Raw genomic sequence first — 23,669 nt, forward strand, 5'->3', positions numbered from 1 at the left:
CACAACAAATACATCAAATAATCATTGGGAAAGTTCTTGCGTGAGATCTGCTTCCTTCATGGCGGTCACTGTGCTGCTTATCTGATGCAACCAGAGGCACACTTGAACAGGCACATCGAAATGGTGGGCGGGGAGAACTAGTTCATTTGCATTAAAGGCACAGGCAACAAAAACAGCTACATTGTGTTTAAAGCAGAAAACTCCAATATTCTGAAAGGTATAATAAATAAGCTGATTTTACAGACACATTCTGGAGACAAAATACGCATCTTATATCTTGAAACTGGTGTAAAATAGGTGCCCTTTAAATCACAAAAAACTAAACATTAGCATTTTATTTAGCATTACTTACTTACAAAGGACTACAAGTACTGATGTGACTAATAATAATGATGGTTATATTTCTCAGGCACTGCCTCCTACCTCTGTGTTCTCTCCACTGGGACCTGGAACCCAAAAGGGCCAGATCTGAGCAACTGTACATCCCACTGGGTAAATCAAGTCGCACAAAAGGTTTGTAGTTCCCGATTGTTAACATGTGGCCATTTTTAGAGCATAATATCATAAAAATAAGTTACTCTCCAGTGTCATATTTTAAAACTGATTCTTTCTGGATCACTTGCTAAGATGAAGACACATAGCCTTCAAACATCCATTAAGAGTCCGACAATACAGACCGATCTGGTGCTGTTATCAGCATGTGTGTTTTTGTTAATATTCGATGCTTCTTGTAAATAGAACTGATGTGCACATTGGGACACGGATCTTCTTATAGAACACCCACAAAAACGAACTAAAGAAGCATTAACGCTTCATCCACTGAAATCCAGGAAGCGTTTTCGAATGCTATTACAAAGTGTTACCAGTTTCTAATGATAGCTGTAATTGCTCGCGGGGGCTGTTGCTGACTCAGCACGATGATGTCATAATGGGAGTCAGGAGCCTCGTAGATACAAAATGATATTTTTCAGAGCCATGCTGTGAGGTTAATTTGTGTAATCTCTCAGATCCGAAGTGGGGAAAACGCAGCCAACCTGGCGAACGAGCTGGCCAAACATACCAAAGGAGCCATCTTTGCTGGTGACATTAGCTCTACCATGAGGCTCATGGAGCAGCTGGTGGATATCCTAGATGCTCAGTTACAGGAACTGCGACCCAGCGAGAAAGACTCCACCGGCCGCAGCTTCAATAAGGTAGTAACAGGATTTCATTCCGAACATGGTTTTTTAATAAGCAGCAGCATGCCTTGGTACCGTTCAGCGGTACTTTGCTTAAAGGACACTTGACTGTTTAACAGCATCAAACTCATTGTCACTCCCCATCTTGCTTTGAGAGATTAAAGTCAATTCTGGTGCTATATGTTTGATATCCCAAATCACAAGACAATGAAATCGCCATCACCATCAGGGGCATGGATTTGTCTGGTGTGTAATTCTGCTGCTTGCAGTTTTTAAAGGGATAGTTCACCCAAAAAATTAAAATTCTCCCATGAGTTTCTTTATTCTGTTGATCACAAAAGAAGATATTTTGATGAATCTAGGAAACCTAAAACAACTAACAGCCATAGCAGGAAAAACAAATATTATGCTGTTTAAAAAAAAATCTTTAAAAAAAACGGTCAAAAGACTGAGATATTCCATTACATTTTAGAAATTAACAATTTCACAGCATTACAAGCAAAAACTGTAAAAATACAGAACATACTTTGTTCCAAAATTCATTAAATTTATTTATTTATTACCGTTTATAATTTGCATTTAAACTGTGAAAAAAACGAATAACAAAACAAAACTCAGAATATTTTTTTTTGATAATCTGTAACAGTAATTTCTCGCTCCATAATAACAAGTTATTGCTGTCATTTTACAGATTATCACTGTAATGATATAGGTAATTACTGTCATTTTACAGATTATAATTGTAATGATACTGGTAATTACTGTCATTTTACAGATTATAATTGTAATGATACAGGTAATTACTGCCATTTTACGGATTATAATTGTAACGATGAAGGTAATTACGGTCATTTTACATAATATATCTGTAATGATACAGGTAATTACTGTAATTTTACTAATTATTACTGCAATTATACAGATTATTGCTGTCATTTTACAAATTATTACTGTAGATATATAATTTATTATTGTAATTATACAAATTAATGTGATTATAATGACTGTTACTGTAAGTTTACAGACTAATTAATGTTATTGTACAGATTAATTAATTTAATTATGCACAAATTCTCAAAATATTCCATAAAATTTTACATTTTTAACATACATTTAAGACAGAAAAAATCTATTAAAGAATGATTAAATAAATACAAGAAATTGCTGTTGACATAAAAAACACTGTAAATATAACTATAAACCATATTAACAAATATTTTTTCAGATGTGTAGGTTAAAATCCAAAACAATTTGCTTCAAAAACTACTAAATAGTTATATATCAAATTGTTTAGTTCTTTTATTTATTTTCTTTTATTTTTCTTTATTTATTTTTTACTTTTTTTTTTTTTTTTTTTTTTTACAAATAACACATTTACTCATCAATTAACAACCAAAAATAAGGTTAGTGTCATGTGAGGACGCCTGCACAACAAAGTCGAGAATCAAATAGCAGTTTATTAAGAGAATTGTCTCACAATTAAAGGTTGAAACAGGAACAAACAGGTGTATACAGATAATCCCAAGCATAAAGGCGGCAAACAAAGTAACAAAGCAAAGCAAAGAGTCAAACACGGCAAGAGAAACTGCAGCGCAATGTATAATGTATAATCATTGAGAATAAGGAACCACTGTGTCCGAGGTGCATGCTGGGAGTTGTAGTTCGTTAACATAGTATAGTAAAGTTGAACCCTGAAAAAAAAAAAAAAAAAAAAATATATATATATATATATATATATATATGTATATATATATATATATATATATATATATATATATATATATATATATATATATATATATGTGTGTGTAACTAAGAGTTGTAAAATAAACATTTTATAGTTTACAGTGCATGCATTGTATGCAGCCTACAAACATGGGCTATATTTTGACATGATTAACCTCACTTTAATCTTCATATGATTACTATCTTAAATTGTGTTTCCCTATTTTTACAGGGATGAATTAACATAACATTACGTGTTACTCTCTGAAAATGCAGAAAATTCCCTTTAAAAAAACAACAACAAAAAATGTAATATCAAAATACAAGCAATAACTTTAAATGTAATGTTAGAATTTTTTTATTACAAAAATATCTGTAGAACAACAGGTATTTTACTGTATAGAGAAAAAAAAACTGGAAAAACAGTACAGACAATTACCTGTAAAATAACGTTTATTTCTTACAGTGTATTGAAGTCAATGGGTACAGGTTTCCAACATTTTTCTTAATATTTTATATTTGTGTTAACAGTAAAAGACAACTCAAATGTGGGTAAAAGATGACAGAATTTTCATTTTTGGGTGAGCTGTTTCTTTAAGAAGCAACAATATAAATACATGACAAAGGTAAAAACACAATGACACAATTTTGTAACATGTTATTCCTCAATATTACCATACTGGTTTAATGCACACTTGTGCTTCCATAATACCAGAATGATGCATATTTCAGTACATTCTACAAGTATGCAAATTAGGATGCAGCCACAGTAATTTTTTGTAAATAGGTCACAAAGAAATGAACATAGCCAGATATCGGTTTGCAAAAATTATTAAAGGGTATTATATAAAACATGTGCTCTGCATTTAAAATACATATGTAAGACAGCTTTGTACTTAGCCGAGATTTATGTAACATTTACTTTTAACAGTAGAAATCTTGGGGGCATGCATTCATCAAGCCTGCGCTTTTAAAGATGTATGGCTCTATTCAGCATGTTCCAAGGCTACTGAGCTTATATACATAAGTAAATTCACCTAAAGGGATTCAGCATTAATTGACACAGTTCAACCAAATTGAACATTGTATCACTGTTTCCTCGAGAACTCCTTCTAGTTTTAAAATACATCTTATTAATTTATTTATTTATTTGTTTGTTTGTTTGTTTGTTTGTTTATTTGTTTGTTTGTTTGCTTGTTTATTTATTTATTTATTTATTATTTAATTTATTTAATTAATTAATTTATTTATTATGTATCAACAAAATAGTTGTCATTCCATTAAAAGTCAAACTAAAACTTCAAGATTCAAAAAAGGCATGAACACATAAATGTAATTCCAAAAAGACATGACATACTTTATATGACAAACAGATTTGACTTTATTAACATGTAAGCATCAGTCAGCACACAAAAATAGAGCACATGAAATATGATACATGATATATATGGTATATATATATATATATATATATATATATATATATATATATATATATATATATATATATATATATATATATATATATATATATATATATATATATATATATTTATTATTATTATTATTATTATTATTATTATTATTATTATTATTATTATTATTAGCCCCCTTTGAATTTTTTTTATTTTTTAAATATTTCCCAAATGACGTTTAAGAGAGCAAGGAAATTTTCAATGTATGTCTGATAATATTGATTCTTCTAGAGAGATTCTTATTTGTTTTATTTTGGCTAGAATAAAAACAGTTATCAATTTTTTTAAGGACAAAATTATTACCCCTTTTAAGCGATTTTTTTTTTCTGATGGTACAGAACAAACCATCGTTATACAATAACTTGGCTAATCATCCTCAACATACATATCAACATACATAAATATATATAAATTTGTTAAATACTTAAATTTAGAAACATATATATATATATATATATATATATATATATATATATATATATATATATATATATATATATATATATATATATATATATATGAAATTATGTATCTAAATTTAAGTATTTAACAAATATCTATATGTGTATGTTGATCAATTTTTGCTTGAGAGTAAAGGCCGTTCATCATATAATGTATTCATCATCCGTTGGTTTTATGTATTTGTTTAAATTGACTTGCTAAATGTTTTGAAGCTTGAATGTTTTGGTTGAATGCCTTTTCAATTGATAGACACAGAATAAGGAGTAAAGTTGTACACAGAGTAAGTGTTATGAGTTGGAACATATGAGAGTGAGTCAAAAAACAGACAGAAATGTCATTTATGGGTAAAATTTTCTTTCCAAGTTTACTTTGCGGGCATATTTAATGTTTAAATGAACCTCAATACATTTTAGCACAAAGACAGAAACCAATACAGTGCCATTGTGTGCTCTGTATGCCTTGTTGTCTCTAATTAAAACCACAAAATGGGTGAAATCTAATGTACATCTGTAAACTCTAATGGCTGTAGCAAAGGCAGTTCTGACTAGAAGTCAAATTTTCTTTTAAATCATATTGCAGTTGCAGGTTACCAGAATAGAGGCGTTTTTCAAATAATATAGATGCCTCAATCCTATAGCAGTAGTGCCATTTGTGTCATGGAAAGCATGTGGGCATTTACCAATATGATTTACACGAGCAGGGCATGTTTTAATACTTATGAATCTCTAAACGCAAACATTAGTTTCACTCAACCCCCTAATCCCAACTCTTAATCCTAATCCCAAATCCACTTCATCTCCTAGTATAAACTCCCAACCACAATCCCTAACCCAGCTCCTAGTTACCTAACTAGATATTTACATTAACCCTCACTTCGTCTTTACTCCCACTCTAATCCTATCTGACCAAAACCCAACCTCTCAGTTCAGCATTTAACTCTCAACCCCAATCAGTCCTAATATCAGTCCTATCCCAGCAGACACACAACATCATTAGATGTTAATATTAGGTTAGATTTAGGTCGCCAGCATCTAAGGACAATGTCATTTTGATGTCCAATAATCACGTGAAATGACGTTAATATTTTGTTGTATTTAGCTTGCGTTGGAAAGTAACCAAAATGCAACATCGAAACCATCTCAGGGTGCTTTCACACCTGTGAATTGATTCTTTTGTTCCGAAACAGGGATTAAAATTATTACAATGTTTAATTTTGTTCTTGGTGCGGTTCACTTTCACACGGCAAAGTTTCTAAATGAACTAAGCGTGCTTTTACACCTTGACTTTTGTTTCGGAAGCTATCTCGTTTGCCCAGTTAGCGCGGTTCGTTTGGCATATGTGAAACCACCAATCGCACTCTAATCCGCACCAAATCAATCGCTCCGAGATGGCTTGAATAAGGTGGTCTCGGCTCGATGGAAATGTACTCTGGAGCGGATCGATTGTAGTGAGAAAGCGATACGATCCGAGCCCGGTTATATCACATTGTTTTCTGAATATGTATAGGTATATGCCTATATGAAGAGAGTATTATGAGTAGGGCCGGAGGTCATTCCAGACATTCCAAGTCTCCCGGAAGTTTCAGTAGTCTCCTACAAATGCACAGAGACTCCAGGATGCCCGCAAATAAGTGATAATCTCCCGGAAATCGCACGTCTCTCTCCCGGTCCTCAAATGCGTCGCACACCCTTCTCACCCCTCCCCACCGCATCCCTCCTCGCTCTTCAGACACGTCAATCTACACTCTCAAACACCAAAACTCTGACCAATGTGAGGAGAGTTTACTTACACGCGACTTGTTTTAGCTCTTTTGTTCCATTTAGAAACTTTGCAGTGTGAAAACGAACCGCACCAAGAACAAAGAGCAACAATGTAACAATTTTAATCCCTATTTCGGAACAACTGAATCGACTCACAGGTTTGAAAGCACCCCTAAAAGAGCTAAGACAAGTCACGTGCGAGTAAACTCTCCTCACATTGGTCAGAGTTTCATGGTTTGTCATGTGTCCATATTTTAATTTATGGCAATGAGCAATGAGACATTATAAGCGAAAAGCTGCACTTTCATTTTGAATGGTGACACCCACAGACATTGTCACCAAATATAAATCAGAGGTAAGACTTTCTCATACATAGCATTTGGCTTATGCAATATAAGCTTTACTTTATAGAGAGAAGTAGCAGATAAACTAAGAATGTCATTCTGTCAATTTTCCTATCGGATAAACAGCTCTCGTTAAAAGATAACTTGACTTGAAATGCACATTTACTGGTAGGAACGACATCCCACCCTACTTATAATTCTCTCTTCATATAACTGTATATGTGCCTATTACATTTCCATAATACACTGTTATATAGCCTGGTTAGGATCGTATTCCTTTCTCACTACAATCGATTCGCTCCAGAGTTTCTTTCAATCGAGCTGAGACTACCTCATTCAGGCGATCTCGGACTGATTGTTTTGCTGCAGGTCCAAGTGCATTTGCTAAATTCACATATGCCAAACAAACTGGGGAAGCAATCCAGGTTCCAGTATAAGTGTGAAAGCACCCTTACACCAATGTCGTATTGACCTTAAAAACTGACAGTTATTTATTACCAAAATACAACCTCTGATAGACATCATATTAGTAATGTCCACACAACGTCAAGCTGTAACATCATTGTATATTTGGTTGTTTTTAGGTTGCATTGTAAAGTAACCAAAATGCAAAGTCTGTCCCGTGTTGGACATTGACATCGACCTCACATTGTATTCTGCATCAACCAAATTTTCAGTTCCAAACAAATGCAACGTTCCACAGAGTACAGTGTCAATCTGACGTCATGTTGACGTCCAGTGCCTGCTGGGATGTGTCACAAATATGCGTCCTTCTATTCGTTTTCTTTTCAACTTAGCCCCTTTATTAATCTGACGTTGCCACAGTGGAATGAACCGCCAACTTATCCAGCATATGTTTTACACAGTGAATGCCCTTCCAGCTGCAACCCATCACTGGGAAACATCTATACACACTCATTCACACATACACTACGGAAAATTCAGCTTACCCAATTCACCTATACCAGATGTGTTTGGACTTGGGAAACCAGAGCACCCGGAGGAGACCCATGTCAACATGGGGAGAACATGTAACCTCCATATAGAAATGCCAAATGACTCAGGGCTCGAACCAGCAACTTTCTTGCTGTAAGGTGATTGTGCTACCCACTGTGCCACCTTGCTGCCCTTGCATATATATATAATTTTTTTTTTTTTTTGCTTTTCTTTTAACTATGATCCCCAATCTCTGACCTTAAACATTTTTTCTGACCCTAAACTGTTTCATCTAACTTGGATCCCAACCTTTAGCCTCAAAACAGTATCCAATTTCCTGTCCAAAATCCCTTCCTTAACCACTGTTATTAACCTTTCCTTTACTATCCTACAACCTTATCCAAACTCGACCCCCTTCGGTAAATTCATGCTTCCAACTCACCTTGGATAAAAGTCTCTGCTAAATGACTAAATGTAAATACCCAGCAAACACTTTTTTTGTTTTTAAAAGATGTCTAACAAGCTTCTAAACGTAGACAGCTTGGCTAAAACAAGGCTAAATTAGGGCTGTCAGTGAAAATCTAATAGACATCTTAGAATAGTCCAAAACTAGAGTAGTCATCAAATAACCAGAAATAAAAGACTACACAAAGTCTGTCTAATCTGTTTATTTGACGACTGGTCTAGTTTTGGGCTATTCTGTTAGATTTTCACCGACAGCCCAAGTTTAGCCTTGTTTTAGCAAGCTGTCTACATTTAGATGTCTATTAGACATCTATTAAACACTAAAATGTTTGCTGGGTGTAAATTTCAATCCCCAACCCTGATCTTTGTGTGCATATTTTGCATGTTACAGATAGTTAATAAGTTATTGATTTTATTTTGAACTTAATTTAAAAGCGCTTGTGGATTTTTTTGTTTTATCTTTTTATTTTTGGCTATACACCCAAACATCCATTGGTCACGTGATTTCATCAAAGCAGATCCAACTGCTTAACTCTGTTTCTGAACTTCTTTTGGATTGGAGAAGTCATTAGTACATCATCAGCCTTTCTAACTGTGTTTCTTTGGTCTGTTTTTGTTCTTGTGTGTGTCCTCTCTCAAATAAAAAAAAAAAGCTTCAAAAGCGAGAAAGGACGTGCAGGGCATATATGAAGGTATATCTGTGCTACGCTACTATGGTCTTGTTTCTGTACTTCCACATCTTTTTTTCCCTGCTCTTTATCCTCAGCATGGTCCTGTCTCCCTTCATTCTCACTGTCGCCAAAGCATTTCACTCCGCCAGTGTCCTCATTTCTGGAGGTTCGATATTTCAGTGGATTGGAAATTATGTGGCTGCAATTTTTATGCCCAATTCACACCTTTTATGTGTTTGTTGGTGGTCTTTATATTTATTTATATGTATTTTTTTTCAGTTTCTTTCTTGTTAAAGTCATGTGTTAATATTTGTTGCTCGATTTGCAGGTTGGCGATGCATGTGTTGTTGTTGTTGCGCTTAAATTGATCTTTTTTGGTTGTACAAGGGTAGATGCCAATTTCTGAGCTGTCGAAAGATTTTAGACCAAAGAAACTAACAATAAAGTATGACTAAATGCATAACTCTGTTTTGGAAACGCAAATCAGTGATTGTGAAACTCCTGACTGTGAAGCTGCATGTATCATCTTTTTATTATTGTTTTTAATTGGGTGTAGAGAAGAAAAATGATTCAGCATCAAGGATATCACATATAAAACGTGGAATATTACAGCTGTAAAATGTAGTTTATTATCATATGAGTCAGAGCTGGAAAACCAATTGGACGAACAATAATTATCTAAGTAGGCGACATGAGTCAATATTTTAGTCTGGAGGTGTTTGTGTGTGTGCTGCAGCTCTGACTGAATAGCATGAGACTGCAAGTGTGTAATGTAAAATGTTTTGGTGTAATTTAATCAAACATTTGAGGAAGCTGTTTAATTATTACCAGTCAAAGTCGATCCAAAATAATGCCATTTAACATTTTCAACAATCCTGCTTAAGTACTGAATTTTGGAGATTCTCTAACAGCGTTTAGATGTTATTCATTTCATCTTTGTGAACTATGTAGAAATCTGATTCATGGAAGTATATGCAAATTACATATGACATATTTTATATTTGAATTTTACATATATAGACGCACAGTATATGAACACATATAAAATTAAAGCTAATATATTTGATCATATATGTATACATTTGCAGTTCCAGTAATTGAGGAAATACATATGAAAGCAAAATGTTTTGCATATATAAAATATACACTCACCGGCCACTTTATTAGGTACACCTGTCCAACTGCTTGTTAACGCAAATTTGTAATCCGCCAATCACATAGCTGCAAATCAGTGCATTTAGGCATGTAGACATGGTCAAGATGATCTGCTGCAGTTCAAACCGAGCAGAATGGAGGAAGAAAGGTGATTTAAGTTAATTTAAACGTGACAAGCTTGTTGGTGCCAGACGGGCTAGTGGGATTTTCACGCACAACCATTTCTAGAGTTTACAGAGAATGGTTCGACAAAGAGAAAATATGCAGTGAGTGGCAGTTCTGTGTGCGCAATTATCTTGTTGATGTCAGAGGAAAATGGCCAGGCAGGTTCTAGCTGATACAACTATAACAACCGAGGTATGCAGAAGAGCATTTCTGAACATACAAGACATGGAACCTTGTGGCGGATGGGCTACATTAGCAGAAGACCACAAGGACAGGACACTGAGACTACAATTTGCTCAGACTCACAAAAATTGGACAATAGAAGATTGGAATAACATTGCCTGGTCTGATTAGTCTCGATTTCTGCTGTGACATTCAGATGTAAGGGTCTAAATTTGGCATCAACAACATGAAAGCATGGATCCATCCTGCCATCCTCCCTTTTGGGGGATTTTTCTTCGCACTCTTTGGGCCCATTGGTAACAATTGAGCATCGTTTCAACGCCACAGCCTACCTGAGTATTGTTGCTGACCATGTCCATCTCTTTATGACCACAGTGTACCCATCTTCTGATGGCTACTTCCAGAAAGATAACGTGCCATGTAATAAAGCACATCATGAAACTGGTTTCTTGAACATGACAATGAGTTCACTGCACTCATATGGCCTTCACAGTCACCAGATCTCAATCTAATAGAGCACCTTTGGGATGTGGTGGATCAAGAGATTCGCATCATGGATGTGCAGCTAACAAATCTGCAGCAACTGCATGATGCTATCATGGACCATAATCTCTGAGGAATATTTTCAGTACATTGTTAAATCTATGCCACAAAGGATTAAAGCAATTCTAAAAGCAAAATGGGTTCCAACCCGCTACTAGTAAGGTGTACCTAATGAAGTGGCCGGTGAGTGTGTATTTCATATATGTGAAATTGAAATGTTAACTTGTATTTTGTACATGTACTTTGCATATATTGCAAACATCAGACTTGTATATAAGGAAGCATATTTTCAAGACAGAATCAAATGGGGGATATTTGAAAAGAGTCATCTGTGCCTTCAGATCTGATGACCCAACAATGCTGTCTTTATCCTAATGGACATTTGCATTTATAAGGCATCACAAACAGCTGTCTTTCTTTACCTCACATGTGTCTGTTTATGTACTTGAAGAGCCTTTGACATTCAATACTGCACTCTTCAGACTAACAGAGCATGTCAGGCTCATTTCTGCAGCCTTGTTTTTTTTTATGTGTGTCACCTGATAACGACCTAAAACAAAGTGTGCATGTTTGCTTTCATTCGGGCACGGGCAGACAGCTGCTGATAAAGTCAAGGCTTTGACATTTGACCTTACTACAGTGGTTAGTGCTGACACAAGCGTCTCATTGGGCTGCAGGCTATCGTGGATACAGTCGACAACCTCCTCAGACCGGAGGCTCTGAAATCGTGGCGAGATATGAATACCACGGAGCAGACGCACGCCGCAACCATGTTACTGGACACCCTGGAGGAAGGAGCCTTTGTCCTTGCTGACAATTTAATGGAACCAGCCATTGTGAAAGTACCAGCCAGTAATATAAGTGAGTACGAGCAATGCACAGAACTAATAGAACTGACAACATATATACTGTAGCTTATTCCGCAGCTGATCACTTTGACTTTTTAAACCTGCTTTAGCTGGGAAATTGTATTGCAATAGCATCTAAAATAAAAGATAGATGGCATAGAAATACAGCGCATCTGGAAAGTATCCATAGCTCTTCACTTTTTCCATATTGTTTATGTTACAGCCTTATTCCAAAATGGATTAAATTCATTTATTTTCTCAAAAGTCTACACACAATACCCCATAATGACAATTCTCAATTCAATTGTTGCAAATTTATTAAAAATAAAAAACCTGATAAATCACATGTACATACATATTCACAGCCTTTGCTCAATAGGATTTAGGTCTGGGCTCTAGCTGGGCCACTGAAGGACATTCACTTGTTGTTGTGAAGCCACTCCATTGATATTTTGGTGCTGTGCTTTGGGTCATCGTCCTGGTTGAAGATGAACCGTCGCCCCAGTCTGAGGTCAAGAGCACTCTGAGGCAGGTTTTCATTTAGGATCTCTCTGTACATTGCTGCATTCATCTTTCCCTCTATCCTGACAAGTCTTCCAGTTCCTACTGCTAAAAAACATCCCCACAGCATCATGCTGCCACCACCATGCTTCAATAAATGAATTGTATTGGACTGGTGATGAGCGGTGCCTGGTTTTCTCCAATCGTATCGCCTGGCATTCACTCCAAAGAGTTCAATTTTAGTCTCATCAGACCAGAGAATTTAGTTTCTTACGGTCTGAGAGTCCTTCAGATGCCTCTTGGAAAATTCCAGGCGAGGAGTGTCTTCTGTCTGGCCACTCTACCATACAGGCCTGATTGGTGGATTGCTGCACAGATGGTTGACCTTCTGTGAGGTTCTCCTCTCTCCACAGAAGAACGCTGGAGCACAGACTGAGTGACCATCGAATTATTAATCACCTCACTGACTAAAGCCCTTCTCCCCCGATCACTCAGCTTAGATGGCCGGCTAGCTCTAGGAAGAGTCCTGGTGGTTCCAAACATCTTCCACTTAAGGATGATGGAGGCCACTGTGCTCATTGGAACTTTCAGAGCAGCAGACATTTTTCTGTAACCTCCTGTCTCAGAGGTCTACAGACAATTCCTTTGTCCTCATGCTTGGTTTGTGCTTTGCCATGCACTGTCAACCCTGGGACCTCATGTAGCCAGGTGTATGCCTTTTCAAATCATGTCCAACTAACTGAATTTACCAAAGGTGAACTCAAATTAAGCTGCTGAAACATCTCAAGAATGATCAGTAGAAACAGAATGTACCTGAAATCATATTAGAACTTCACGGCAAAGGCTGGTAATACTTATTTACATGTGATTTTTTTAAGGTGTTTTTTTATTTTTATGAATTTGCAACAATTTCAAAATAATCTTTTTTTTTACATTGTCATTATGGGGTGTTGTGTGTTGAATTTTGAGGAAATAAATGAATTAAATTTTGGAACAAGGCAGTAACATAAAAAAATGTGGGAAAAGTGAAGAGCTATGAATACTTTCTGGCTGCTCTGTCCATTTGGGTATTGACATAACCTGCAGTGTAACATTTTAGGTACCATCCTACACTATTTTAAACAGCACTTACCCAATTCCTCCAGTACTGTTGTGCATGCAGTTTTTACGACCTCATATTAATTGGGACTCGACATGGAATCTTCCTGCTCCATTCATTTACCACACTGCAGGACCTTTTAAAAATGAAGTAAAGGCAAAAAAGCCTTTTCTGTTCTTACTAAAAAGTCCAAATAGTGTTAAGTTAATTCATTTATTTCATTATATGACTTACTCTGCACCCTATTTTGACTATTTTGAATGCAAATACACCTGTTTTTCTATGTAAATTATACTCATTGCACATTGTTCTGTATTTAGAAAATGAAGTTACTGGTGAAACTGTGTTTGTTGATCACGTTAGAACTTATTCATCAGATAAAGCAGAGAAGAGTGTAATGTAAGACAATTGAACCACTAGCAAACTCCAACCTAGTGCTTCGAATTTTCAGCGTTATGCAAATTGTGTCGAGCACAGATTTTGTGGGTGTGTTTTCACCGCTGACCGATTTGCATAATTCCTTTAGTGAATCAAACGACGCAGATAGTGCATGCAAATAAACCGTAATTCATTCTCAGCGAATCCCCCCCCCCCCTTATTCCGTCTCGTCTTTCTGCTTGGTGAACTAACAACGTGAAACATCTGATTTCTCTCCGCAGTTCTGGATGTTTACGTGCTGAGCACAGATGGGCAGGTTCAAGATTTCAGGTTTCCCCAGAGTGGCAGGGGTGGTATTTCTATCCAATTGTCTTCCAATACGGTGAAACTCAACAGTCGTAATGGTACGCTCCAACCCACTCACAAACGCACTCATGTAAAGTCATTGTACCGCATTAGCATCAAATCCATTGAGAGTAAGAACATATAAGATTGTGCCGGTCACTATGGAGATAGAACTGATCTCATGGTCAAGGAAAAGTCTGAACATTGATGTGAACATAATGCTCAGCATATGTTGTTTTGCACAAACACATCTGGGTCTGTTGCTTGGTCACTTGGTGCTGAAGTTAAAAACTTTTGGGGGATGTATATGTGTGTGGGATTGTACTGTTTAGGGATAATTCAGCAGCAAATCAAGCATAAGATGATTGCAAACATACTAAGAACCATTTTTTTTAATTAAATGTACATGATAACAAGTCAAAGTGGGAATTGTCATGATTTTTCAAAATGTCTTTCTCTTAATAGGCTTCATTTTCATTTGCGCAGAACATAATTTTCTATTTTTTCTCCATTAATTTTGGCGTGAACTAAAACCCGGAGGTGTTCTTGACAGTTTTTGTGAGGCTCACTGACATAATAGACAGTAATGAGAAGTAAGTTTTGCCATTTTTTGCTTTGCAGGTGTTGCCAAGTTGGTGTTCGCCCTTTATAAGAACCTGGGGCAGTTTCTAAGCACTGAGAATGCAACAATGAAACTCGGCCAGGAGGTCAACGGACGCAACCTCTCGGTGGCTGTGAATTCTGACGTCATCGCCGCATCAATAAACAAAGAATCCAGTCGTGTATTTATATCGGAGCCTGTGATTTTCACCCTGGAGCACATCGACGTGAGTGCAAGCAATAAACAAACAAAGCGATCGTAAAAGCAGCGGGATAGCAAAGCAAGGCGGCAAATAAAGGGAAAATAAAAGCAGTCTCAATTCAAACACCCTACAAGGTCACAGAGGGGTTTATTTAAGCCATCGAACACGAAATTAACAAAGTCTAAACCAATGATTATTACCAGCCTAGACCAAATTCTTAATGAAAACTAATTCGTTTGTCGACATTAGGATGTAAATGATGCAATTTCCTTTTTTTGGAGTGGAAAATTAACTCCCAGATTAGCTATACAATGCAGGATGAAATTACCAGAGGACCAATTATCATCGCGCTCTCTTTTAAAGTGTCAGGAGCGTTCCCAGAGGAGACCCGGCTTGATTTTTGCTCTCTATCAAAGTAATTGTGTGATTTCCACAGACATGCCTTCAAACCATTCTGCCCCCTGTTAGCACCTCATATAATCAATGGTCCCGTGCAAGATTTCGCACTCATTTAACCTTATTAGATTCGTTGGTCGTTTATGGGAGAACACACACTGCGCATTCAAAAGAGTGTTTGATATGGCCGGCGTATCATTTGCCCAAGAATGAATGCCAACAGTCAGAGGGAATTACAATGCCGTTTCTCATGCGCTGCTGCCATTATCGGAGGGACGGCTACTAAATATCAATTGATTATGATCTGCTAACTCATGAGGAATCTTTCTGCCGTCGATTACAGATGCAGCATTACTATAACTCCAACTGCTCGTTCTGGAACTACTCGGAGAGAACCATGATGGGATACTGGTCCACTCAGGGCTGCAAACTCATCCACGCCAATAAAAGTCACACCACATGCTCCTGTAGTCATCTCACCAACTTTGCCGTGCTCATGGCTCATCGAGAGCTGCTGGTAAGATGCGATCTTCATAAATATTTAAGCTTTTGTCCGTGCGTTACTGTGAAACCCAGCTGTTATAATAGACAGAGCCAACTGTCGTCTGCTTCTCTAAGCCAAACTATATGAATTGATACCTTTCATTGGCCTATTTAAGGGTTCTGAGTTTACTGATAAAGTTAATCAAATTTTATTCATGTGAAAACAGTTATGCGAGTTGTCTGTGTTTTAAGATTAGTTGCATACACTGTAAAAAATGCTGGGTTCCACACAATTACTTTACATTGTCTAAGTTAACTAAATTATTTTAACACATTTAAGTGGATTGAACCTATAACAATTAAGTTGTCCCAAAAAGCACAAAGCAATTTTGTTATTTCAACTTATTTTAAATAAATACTTTGAACAAGCAACAAAAGTAATTCCTTGAGTGTTTTGTGTTGAGTAAAGCTCTGGTCAGACCACACGATTTTGACACAATTTCCTTGACGTAGGGTGTCGTGGAGAGTCGTCACGAGATTCAATCGTTTATTCTCATTTAATGTGGCATAGTTCACGACAGCCAATATCATGTCAATCTCTTTCCACAAGTTCCGTCACGTGGGTGACACTGGGCAATAGGAGCACATCATTTCTCAGTTATTTCCACACGTGCTGCCATTAATACATACAGTTGAAGTCAGAATTATTAGCCCCCCTGAATTATTAACGCCCCTGTTTTTTTTTTTTCCCCAATTTCTGTTTAATGGAGGGAAGATTATTTCAGCACATTTCTAAACATTATAGTTTTAAAAACTTATTTCTAATAACTGATTTATTTTATATTTGCCATGACAGTAAATAATATTTTACTAGATATTTTTCAAGACACTTCTATACAGCTTAAAGTGACATTTAAAAGCTTAACTAGGGTAATTAGGGTAACTTGGCAGGTTAGGGTAATTAGGCAAGTTATTGTATAACGATGGTTTGTTCTGTAGACAATCGAACAAAAAAACTAGCTTAAAGGGGCTAATAATTTTGTCCCAAAAATGGATTTCAAAAAATTAAATACTGCTTTTATTCTAGCCAAAATAAAACAAATAAGCCTTTCTCCAGAAGAAAAAATATCATCAAACATACTGTGAAAATGTCCTTGCCGTGTTAAACATCATTAGGGAAATAAACAATTCTAAAGGGGGCTAATAATTCTGACTTCAACTGTAGATCAGGTCAAAAAATGCAAATGCGAAACCCATTCAGTGCTGCTAATACATTGGAAAAGCCTGTCTTGCTTATTCAAATTAATTGATTGAACTAATTAAATTGAAACACATTAGTAATTGATTATTTTGCCAGTAAAAATGAAAAAAAGATGAACGTTTCTTTGCATATTTCTGTTAAATTTTATTTAGGCTATATTTTATTTTATTAAACAAACCAGTTTGTACTTTGGCGCTGAAGCATGACTGGTTTTGAAGCATGTCACCTCAGATGTGATTCGTTATTCTTGTTTATCTAGTAGATAACTGATAAACAACAAATCCATTAAAATTCAGATTATACCAAGCGAAATTCGTTACAAAGAAGTATTTTTTTCCTAAAAAAAATACAAATTTTATTTTCGTTTGTGAAAATAAGGATTTAACTAATGCTTCACTGTAATTGTTGTATCACAAACCTCTATCATATATTTGCTTTATCATATATTTCTCATTATTTTAAAGATTATGTCTTAAGCGTCTGATTTTTCCTTGCTGCTGATGTGCTTTCATTTCCTCCGTCTCACTCGCAGCAAGTTCAGGTGAGGGATTGTTTAATAAGCAACTCATGGCTGGAAAATATACATTTGAATTTAAAAGAAAATATCCTAATCTTTAAAAGGAAATATATCAATGTCATAATAAATGCCCTTGATTAATGTAGCCTAATTGTCAGCAAGCATGAGTGTTTATTGAGATTGACATAAGATAAAAAAATAAAAAAAACATTGAAATTAAGATGAAAAATATTGTTATAGCAACCCTTTTGGCTGCTTTGGGAAATAACATTGCTCATCGTAGGCGTCATAGGATGGCTGATCGTAAAGAAACGTGTAGTCTGGCACATTTGTTACCCCCAACAAGTCATGATTTTGTCAAGATAAAATCACATTATCTGACATAGATAACACTTTAACAACCGACAATAAAAATTGTGTGACCTGACCGGGGCTTGAGTTACTTCAAAAATGTATTACATCATTATTATCTTTTAAATAAATTGCATTTTAATTACTATGTCTGAAAAGTAGCTCAATTGATTCAACACTACTTAAAATCCAACACATAAACACACTATAGATGAATCTCAATGCATATAAAGTCTTTTCATTCTTTACATTTGAGCCAAACAAAAGCCTTTAGATTGACTAAATATAACACTTAAAGAATAATGAACCCCATGTATCAAACACCAAACATTTCAAAGCAATGAAAATATTTCATACATATCCCATATATAAACTTCAGACTTCTTCAATCTTCTTTGATAAATGAAACCTTCTTTAGCTGAAAAATAGAATTAATAATTACTTTGCATCTCTGTATTAATTTATTCCGAACTGTACAGTAACTTATGTGCAGTAGTTAAGCAAGTAAATTACAAGTAAGTACCTAAAAAAACAGAAAAGTATATCCTTCCATGAATTTTTCTGCAGAAAAGTAATCTAATTACACTAACTAGTTACTTTGTAAATTATTGAATCCAACACTGGTTTCATAATACATACTAGGGCTGCACAATATTTTATTTCAGCAATGTATGCATCCGCAATAGTCACATCGCAAAGATATGCAATGCTGAGTTAGGATTATAGTTGAGCAAAAGTGAAATTTTACAGCTTGCATGTTTTTAAGGCCTGAGAGATTTTAAGTATTCAGGCACAAGACCCTTTCTCGATTGGAAGTTAAATAAAGTATAATTTTATTGCATAATTTATCATCATTCAGCAAAATTAATACATTTTGTAACATTTTACGGGCCAATGCTCACTATTAAATAATTGCTTATTAGCATGCATGTCATAGAGATATTGGCTGCTTATTAGTACATATAAACTAAATATTCTGCATGATCTTATTCCACATCCCTAACCCAATACCTAAACCACCTTAATATCTATTAATGAGCAGATTAGAAGTTAATGGTTTGTTAATGGTTTGCTAACAGCGTGAAGTGAACGTTAAAATAAAGTGTTACTATAAATTCTTTCCAAATAGTGCTATTTAATAATTTGGTGAAATTGTAGATACAGTATATCACAATATATGTATCGTAGAATAATAAAACATCACAATGTCAGATTTTTCCAATATCATGCAGCCCTAATGCATACCATATTCTGGGCAGCAAACTATTTTTATTTCAAAAGAGACAGATTTCATTCTGTTCTGTTTGCCATTAGATGTCCTCTAGACATTAGTCATTTAGTAAATGCAATCGTAATCTAAATGTTGTCTTTCCGTCTCTGTTCATTCGATTCTCAGGGTGCCGACAAAGTCCAGGAGCTGTTGCTGAGTGTTATCAGTCGTGTGGGTATTGTAGTATCCCTCATCTGCCTGGCCATGAGCATCTTCACCTTCTGTTTTTTCCGCGGACTGCAGAGTGACAGGAACACAATCCACAAGAACCTGTGCATCAATCTTTTCATAGCTGAGCTCATCTTCCTCATCGGAATCGACATGACAGAACCTAAGGTAACATTACTTTAAATGCATGATATGCTTCTTTGGGAAATGTCTAGAGACATGTCTGCAATAGCCGAGACAAATTTTTGAAGGGCATTTGAGTGTATTCTAGCCGCGTTTTGACGTGATTATAGTTTTTTCAGGCTTTTTTGACATTGGTAAATTGAAACTTCCTGACAGTAAATAGGTATTTTTTTGTCATGGAATTTTTATTCTTGCAAATAGCATTTTAGGTATTACAAAAACTCACACACCATATCCAATCCTATGTAGCCCCAGCAAAACAATCCCCAAATAAAACAATCAACACCTGTAAGAAAAGATAATTATAATAATAAATCAAATTAAATAAACTCACATACAGAAAATACAAATAATAACAAACCATATACATGCATACACGTATACCTTCACTCCATCCACATCTAAGGTTTTAAAATTATTAAAGTATGCAATAAATTGTGGCTATTTTTCAAAAAAACGTTCTCCCCTACCTCTGATATTGTATTTAATTTTCTCAAGTTTTGAAAAGAACAGATCTTTTAGCCACAATGAAATAAAGAGGGGTTGTGTGGAGGTCCAAGACAATAGTATTCTGCACCTAGCGAGAAGAAATGCAAAAGCCACAATGTCAGTGTGCCTCCGGTTTAAATGTTGACACTGAGAAGGAACACCAAAGATTGCGATTATGAGGCAAACAAGCTAACTTGACCCCCAAAAATATCAGAAACAAATTTTAAGTAATCTAATAGTTTTGCTACTTAGGACAAAATACAAACATATAAGTAGGGTCAGACGGAATCTTCTGAAGTTTTTTTCTATTTCTGTGTAGAATTTTGGTAAAAATCTGCAGATTTCTGCGGAATTATTTTGGGAGTATCGTAACTAAAACCTTAATATGTAAAAAAAAAAAAAAAAATATATATATATATATATATATATATATATATATATATATATATATATATATATATATATATATATATATATATACAAATATCTTTTTAACTTTTATTTAATGTTTAAAATGCAAATCCAACTAGATTCACTTTATTTGGTGACACAAAGCAAGTCTCTCAAATAATATATCTAGTAAAAGACAGAAAATATTACTGTCCAAACTGCATTGTACATAAATCAGGTAAACATTTTCACATTAGTCATTAATATTGTTGAAATTAAAAACTGAATAAATATAACTTTACACACATTTACTCTAGTAAATAAACAGATTTATGATGGACTAAAAATCTGTGGAAAATCTGCGGAATTCTGTGCGCACAGATTCCGTGTGGGCCTACATATGAGTAAGGTTACATGGTGAAAGTTTACTTTAAGCACACATATCTGAAACATTTGGATTTATTTTTAGAAAGTTTGGCCTTTGAGAGATGAGCTCTGTGAATGGTTTTAAATTGTATGAAACTGAGTCTAGCGTCTGAAGTGGAGGTGCGCACGTTGTCTAATACTGCACTCCAGTAGTCATTTTCAAACAGTCGAGTTCCTCTTCTCAGGCCCTGATAGCTTTAATGTTATGAGAGTTATTCTTTGACAAGATGATTGCGTATATCTTAGAAATGATCCCACTCATATGAGCATTCAGTTTATAAATATGTATTTAAATGTATGAATTGCTTTGTCAATGTGGAATACTAAAAATATAAAATAAACAGATAAATAGCATTTAAAATCATAAATAAAAACAAAATAAATCAGTAAAATATATTTGCATTGCAGGTCTGTTTAAACCTGATTAGCCTTTTTTTAAACAATGTTTTTTTGTGTATAATTAATAAATAATAATAATTTTAACATCAATTTTATCATCAAAGTCTTAATTTATTAAACCTTTTAACAAAAATTAAATAAATAAATAAATATTTTTTGGGGAGAGCTAAAGGTAAATGTTTACAATAACAATAATAATAATAATAATAATAATAATAATAATAATAATAATAATAATAATAATAATAAATAAATAAATAAATAAATAAATAAATAAATAAATAAATAAATAAATAAATAAATAAATATTTTTTATTGATCTGTTCTGGGTCAGAAAAACACACACACATACATTATGAAGGCGAAGATGACAAGTATTATTAATGCTGACAAAACCCAGTTGATGAAAAAAAAAATCTGGTTATTGCCCCATATAACATTTCTTCCCGCAGCATTTCTTTAAAAAAGGTGTTAATAAGGTGTCCTCCTTCTTCTGGCATAACAGCTTCCACTTTTCTGGAAAGGCTTTTCACTTTTTTCTGGAACATGGTTGTGGGGATTTTCTCCCATTCAGAGAGAAAAAAAAAAGCATCAGCGATGGGGCCTGGCTTATTGTTCCAGTTCATCCCAAATGTGTTCAGTGGGATTCTGGTCTGGGCTTTGTATAGGCCAGTCAAGTTCTTCCACACCAGTAAACCATTTCTTTACAGACCTCACATTGTACACAAGGGGCATTATCATGCTGGAACAGAAAAAGGCCCTTCTCAAACTGTTGCCAAAAAAGTTGGAAGCACACAATTCTCTATACTGTCGTTTTATAGTGTAGCATTAAGATGTGTCTTTACCGGAATTAAGGGGCCCGGCCAAAGCCATTAATTAGAAGGGAGTCCACAACTCTGTGAACTTTTGGCTACATGTTTGAGGAATAAACTACCTGATGTTTTTAGAGCCATTAAATCAACACATTGTTGAAGATGTTATTTAAAAAATGATGTGATAAATAAATAAATGAATAGATGAACGCACGAACGAATAAATAAATACATAAATAAATAAACGAATGGATACACAAATGAATGAATAAGTAAGTTAATAAATAAATACACAAACAAACAAATAAATAAACATTCATTACTTTTAATGGATGTGTTCATCTATAGTCGGGTCCAGAGTTGTTCAGATAAAATAATGAATGTCATGTTTAAACAATGAAAATTAATTTATAATAATACTAATATCTTTTATTTATCCTCTTTGAGGCTTAAATTTGACAAATATCAATATCAAAATGCTGTTTAACTGTCCTTGGTAAGTAATAAGAAATAAATGTTATTACATTGCTAAAAGCCTTAAAAAGCCATCCTTGATTCATCCTTGAATTCACAGAGCATCACATCAGAACTTTTGTTGGAAAGATTAAATTAGATAAATTAGATTAAATAAAAATGTTATGAATAAATAAACAAATAAACAAACAAACATCTATTTACTTAAATGGATGTGTTCATCTAGAGACAGATCCACAGAATATCACATAAATAATGAATGTAATGTTAAAACAAGAAAAAATAATGTATAAAAGTACTTATATCTTTTATTTATTCTTCATGAGGCTTAAATCTGACAAATTCAATATCAAAATGCTGTTTAACTGTCCTTCGTAGGTAGTAAGAAATAAATGTTTGAACGCCTTAAAAAGCCATCTTTAAAAATCCACATAGCATCACATCAGAACTTTTGCTGAAAAATGTTCTAAAAAAAACATTATAAACAAACAAACAAACAAACAAACATGCATTACCTCAAATGGTTGTATTAATCCAGAGACGGGTCCACAGAATTTCACATAAATAATGAATGTAATGATTAAACAATGAAATTTGTAATAATACTTATATATATATATATAATAATACTAATATATTTTATTTATTCTTTGTGAGATTTAAATTTGACAAATATCAATAACAAAATGCTGTTTAACTGTCTTTGGTAAGTAATAAGAAATGAATTGCTGAAAGCATTAAAAAGCCATTCTTGAAAATTGACTTTTGTTGCAAATGTTCTAAAAAATAAAGTTTAATTTAATTTAATTTAGTTTAGTGAGCTAATTCAAATAAATAAATTAATTAAAAATAAATAAATAAATAAATGAAATAAATGAAATAAATGAAATAAATTAAATAAATAAATACATAAATAAATAAATAAATAAATAAAAACAGTAAAATAAAAAACAAAATAAAAAATAAATAAATAAATAAACAAATGAACGAACGAACGATCGAGAAAATCATGTA

The 23,669-nt window shown here is 34.2% G+C and overlaps 2 protein-coding genes across 51 annotated transcripts in view; one reads left to right on the forward strand and one right to left on the reverse strand.

Annotated features, from left to right (window-relative positions):
* The window catches only part of adgrl2a (adhesion G protein-coupled receptor L2a), a 272,313-nt gene that overhangs the window by 207,370 nt on the left and 41,274 nt on the right, over positions 1–23,669 (forward strand). For 28 of the 50 annotated variants that reach the window (XM_087273202.1, XM_087273199.1, XM_087273205.1 and 25 more), the window contains exons 7-13: positions 410–513; positions 1,008–1,193; positions 11,740–11,923; positions 14,170–14,292; positions 14,855–15,060; positions 15,776–15,949; positions 19,441–19,650. In XM_087273202.1, the coding sequence (XP_087129328.1) occupies positions 410–513; positions 1,008–1,193; positions 11,740–11,923; positions 14,170–14,292; positions 14,855–15,060; positions 15,776–15,949; positions 19,441–19,650 (1,187 nt within the window). Of the gene's footprint in view, positions 1–409; positions 514–1,007; positions 1,194–8,998; positions 9,038–11,739; positions 11,924–14,169; positions 14,293–14,854; positions 15,061–15,775; positions 15,950–19,440; positions 19,651–23,669 lie in introns of all 50 variants that reach the window. The other 22 variants (XM_087273229.1, XM_087273228.1, XM_087273230.1 and 19 more) reach the window with 1 other exon arrangement.
* The window catches only part of LOC147841653 (uncharacterized), a 202,134-nt gene that overhangs the window by 123,396 nt on the left and 55,069 nt on the right, over positions 1–23,669 (reverse strand). The gene's annotated exons all lie outside the window — the stretch shown is intronic.

Source organism: Danio rerio, chromosome 11 (genome assembly GCF_052040795.2).
Source record: "Danio rerio strain M-AB ecotype USA chromosome 11, GRCz13ab, whole genome shotgun sequence".
Lineage (NCBI taxonomy): Eukaryota > Metazoa > Chordata > Actinopteri > Cypriniformes > Danionidae > Danio > Danio rerio.